At 40.2% G+C, this 4,803-nt stretch overlaps 1 protein-coding gene across 1 annotated transcript; it reads left to right on the top strand.

Moving 5' to 3' along the window:
- Positions 1-1,136: 1,136 nt before the first annotated feature.
- LOC125362579 (olfactory receptor 9I1-like) lies at positions 1,137-2,081 on the top strand. Its single transcript, XM_048361401.1, has one exon. The coding sequence runs from the start codon at positions 1,137-1,139 to the stop codon at positions 2,079-2,081; it is 945 nt and encodes a 314-aa protein (XP_048217358.1).
- The last annotated feature ends 2,722 nt before the right edge of the window (positions 2,082-4,803 follow it).

The raw sequence follows: 4,803 nt of genomic DNA, 5'->3' as shown, positions 1-4,803 counted from the left end.
CTGGGTTCAATTCCTCTGTACCACATAAACATAAAAAGCTGAAAGTGATGCTGTGGCTCTAGTAATAGATTGCTAGTCTTGAGCAAAAGAAGTTCAGGTACAGTGCCTAGGCCCTGAGCTCAAGGCCAAGGAGTGACAAAAAAAAAAAAGAAAAGAAAAAGAAATATAGAGACCAAAATAGTAAAGCCCATGGGGAGAGAAATGCATTATCATTTAGACCAGGAAATCTACACATACTTTCCAGAACCAAATGGTATTTGTTAGGGGTTTTTTTTGTTTTTGTTTTATTGTTATTGTAAAGGTAATGTATAGAGGGGTTACGGTTACCTAAGTCAAGTAATGAGTACATTTCTTTTTGGACATGTCATCTCTTTCTATTTCTCCCAGTGTTTTTTTTCTCAACCCCACCCCACTAGTTGTATAATTCATTTTCAATGTAGTATCCAATGAGTATCACTGGTGCATTTGTTCACCCTTTGTCTCAACTTTGCAGTGCTCCCTTTACTCTCCCCCAAACAGATAAACTTACATATAAGACAAAAGATATAGAAATCAAAAACAGAGACAAAGAGGGGAGGGGGGAATAGCAAAAAACATCTTGCCTCCATTTCTTGGAGTACATGTTGATAAGCATCATTTTTTATGCTCATATGCATATAGCTATTGTGCCTTTGTGATCCTCTCCTAAGAATAACCTCATTTGGTCTCTGTGTGAATGCCTAGAGGCCTGAATTATTTTGTATTTTACCATCCAGTGTGTTTACTTGTAGATTTCTAGGCACATTCTAGTTACAACAAATGAAGGAAACAATGCAACCTATATTTCTTTGGGTTCAGATGATGATTGAATAAATGTTCATCTTGTTGCTTGTAAAACCTGAGAATTGAATGTCTCTTCTTTTCACAGAAATTTCCAGAATTAATTTGAAAAAGAAACCCATGATCAAGTATCACCATTGTAAAAATACAAGAAATTCCCAAGGAAATCACCCAGGTTAAAGATTTCTGAAAATCATTAAAAAAAAAAAAAAAAGGATTGCAAATATAACTTCTACCAGTGAAAAAGATTTTGTTGTTCAATTTTGGAATATTTTTCCTTCCTTCTCATCCTCAGATCAAAAGATCCCATAAACACTATGGCCAAGAATAACCTAACTGCATTAACTGAGTTCATTCTCATGGGCTTTACTGGCGACCCCAAGTGGCAGGTTCCCCTCTTCATTCTGTTTCTCAGTTTCTACCTTGCCACCCTTCTGGGGAATGTGGGAATGATTGTTCTCATCCGGGTCGATGTCCGACTCCACACCCCTATGTACTTCTTCCTGAGCCATCTCTCCCTGCTGGATGCCTGCTACACCTCAGTCATCACCCCTCAGATCCTGGCCACACTCGCCACAGATGTAACTGTCATCTCCTATAGCCGATGTGCTGCCCAGTTCTTCTTCTTCACCATCTGTGCAAGCACAGAGTGTTTCCTGCTGGCCGTGATGGCCTATGACCGCTATGTTGCCATTAGCAACCCACTGCTCTACATGGCAGCCATGAATCCCAGAGTCTGCTGGGGTTTGGTGATGGGAGCCTATTTCTGTTCACTGTCTGGAACTACCTTGCGTACCACGTGCACCTTCTCTCTATCCTTCTGTGAAGACAATCAGATCAACTTCTTCTTCTGTGACTTCCCACCCCTCCTGAAACTTGCCTGTAGCGACACCACAAATGCTGAGATTATCCTTGTCTTCTTTGCCAACATTGTAATTTTGGCCAACGCCTTAGTCATTGTGATTTCCTACCTGCTCATCATCAAGACCATTTTGAGGATGAAGTCTTCCCGTGGCAGGGCCAAGACATTCTCCACCTGTGCCTCCCACCTCACTGCTGTGGCTCTATTCTATGGAACCCTCACCTTCATGTATATACGGAGTGGCTCAAATAAATCCTTGGAGGAAGACAAAATAATTTCTGTCTTCTACACTGTAGTCATCCCTATGCTGAACCCTCTGATTTATAGTCTGAGAAACAAGGATGTGAAAGCTGCCTTCAAAAAGGTCACTGGTAGATTCCTGGTGTCCCCAAATTCATAGGTTGAACTTAGTGGAGCTCTTTCCTTAGTTAATTTTGTTGCCACCGAAATATATATTAATAAAAACCAGCACTGTATAGGCATCCATTATGTTCACAAAGAAAACAAACACGTGAACTATAATGCAGTGAACTTCATATATTTTAACAACTCTATTGGACTCGCTCATCACCATCTCCCACATGAAGCAATTCCCTGACATTCAGATATCTCTTCCTGCTCTTTGAGGCCATGACATGCATCATTTGAAATACTAAAGGTCTTCAGTTACTTCACCTGACCCTGAGGTTTTGCATGCTTTCCCTTTTGCCTTTTCTATCATCCTCAGTCATATTCCCTGCCAATGATTACATCTGAGGATTCTTCAGAACCACTTACCCACTTGTTTCCCATCAAATACGCAAGTGACCAGTCACCCCCAATTAGCACTGTGTATTATCTAATACAGGCCTCCCTTTTCACCATTATTTATGTCTTTCCCTTTAGAGGATTTTCCCTCTTGCTCATGCCCCAGTAAAGGAACTTGTGAATCTCCTTCTCAATAAATAATTTGGTGGTTTGGTAGTCCCTGCTTCCATGTTATGCTGATATCCTCAAGGTAAACTAATCCAGTTTCTAAAGGACTCAACACATGGCTTCTCCCTTCACCCCTTTGTCTACCTCACGAGCAACTTTGATTTACCAAACATCCACTTTCTGGGGCCAGCCATGTCAAAGAACACAGACAGAGAAAGTTGGACCACATATTGCCTCTCTAGCAAAGATTGAATCAGGAGGAATAACCACGGCCCCTTCATAAAATTGCAAAGCCCTTGAGAGCAGAGTCTTTGGTTCATTCATTTCTCAGTCCAAGGCCTCTATCAGATCTCTCCGCAAATGCTTTTGGAGTGATTTGCATCCTTGGTCCCCTTTGACCTTCACAGAGACACATTGTTAAAATGCAAATTATTTTACAAATTGTTAAACAAGTTGTTAAAACACAGCTAAATCGAAAATTTTGTGATACATATGTATGACTTTGTCAATTAAGAAAACAATTCCGCAGGGTGCCAGTGGCTCATGTCTGTCTGTAATGCTGAGGCTGAGATTTGATCACAGTTCAAAGCCAGCCCCAGCAGAAAAATCTATGAGACGCTTTTTTTCATGATTATTTATTTATTTATGTCAAAGTGATATACAGAGGGGTTACAGTTTCATACATAAGGCAGTGAGTACATTTCTTATCTAACTTGTTACCTCCTTCCTCATTTTTCTCCCACCTTCCCTCCTCACCAATCCCACCTCCCAAATTGTACAGTTGATTGACAGCATATTGTCTTCTAAGTATTGCTGCTGCATTGACTCACCTTTTACCCTTTACCTCTCCATTTTGATGTTCCCCTTCCCTTCCCTAGTTTGGATAAATATATATACAATATCCAGGGTACCAAAATCAATTACAGTGACATCAGGGGTAAAACCATGGGGAAGAAAAAGGCATAATTTCACATGGTATGTTGAAAATAACAACGCTAAACCACTTATTTCCATAACTTGGAGTTCATTTCCCTTAGCATCATCTTATCACATGTACATAGCTATTAAGCTATTGTAATCCTCTGCTAGGGCTATTCTAGACATGTACTAATTATTCCCAATGAGGGAAACCATAGAGTCTATGTTCCTTTGGATCTAGCTCACTTCACTTAGTACGATTTTTTTTTCTAAGTCTTTCCATTTCCTTACAAATAGGGCAGTGTAATACTTTCTGGTAGAAGCATAGAATTCCATTGTGTATAGGTATCATATTTTCTTGATCCATTCATCTACTGAGGGGCTTCTGGGTTGGTTCATATTTTAGCGATAGTAATGCTGCTATGAACATGATTGTGCTGGTAGGTTTAGTGTGGTCTTGCTTGTGATCCTTTGGGTAAATGCCCAAAAGTGGGGTTGCTAGATCAAATGGAAGCTCTATACCTCCATACTGCTTTCCAGAGTGATTGAACAAGTTTACATTCCCACCAACAATGTACTAGGGTTCCCTTTTAGCCACATCACAACTCCCCCCCAATATCTGTTGTTATTAGTTTTCTTGATAATGGCCATTCTTACTGGGGTGAGGTGGAATCTCAGTGTTGTTTTGACTTGCATTTCTTTTATGGCCAGGGATGTTGAGCACATACTTCTTCATGCTCCTCTTGGCCATTCTCATTTCCTCTTCAGAGAAGTCTAAGTCTTTAGCCCATTTATTAAGGGAGCAGTTGTTTCTTTGAGGATTTGTTTAGGGGAAATTTAATTTTCTGATTTCTAAGTATACTGTTGTCTCCAATTAACTACCAGAAAACTGAAAGGGGTGCTGTGGCTCAAAGTGTTAGAGCACTAGCCTTAAGCTGCAGAGCTCAGGGATAGTGCCCAGGCCTAGAGTTCAAGCCCCACGACCAAAAAAATAAAAGAAGAGAAAACATTTCCTCAGATATAACATTTCACTCAAGATGACTCAGAAATAGGCAAGGCATGTAGTCAGACTAGAAGCAAACACTGATTTTGCCATTCAATCCTTGTGAGACTTCAAGTAAATATTTGGCTTCTCAGGCCTAAATTAAGTAGAATGAATCCCAATTCAACAAATGTCATAGGTTGAGGAAAAGAGAATGTGGCAAATCAGAAACAAAGCACTTTTCTGCATCCCCACAACTCTGAAAAAGAAAAAGGAAATGTATCAGTTGCACATCTGCAGGGAGAGA

Source organism: Perognathus longimembris, chromosome 13 (genome assembly GCF_023159225.1).
Source record: "Perognathus longimembris pacificus isolate PPM17 chromosome 13, ASM2315922v1, whole genome shotgun sequence".
NCBI classification, from domain to species: Eukaryota; Metazoa; Chordata; class Mammalia; order Rodentia; family Heteromyidae; genus Perognathus; species Perognathus longimembris.
Note: the sequence above shows the minus strand (reverse complement) of the source record. Positions and strands in the feature narration are given on the sequence as shown.

What these genes read in the sequence shown, in the direction of transcription:
- LOC125362579 (XM_048361401.1), top strand. Translation starts at nt 1,137, where the DNA reads ATGGCCAAGAATAACCTAACTGCATTAACTGAGTTCATTCTCATGGGC.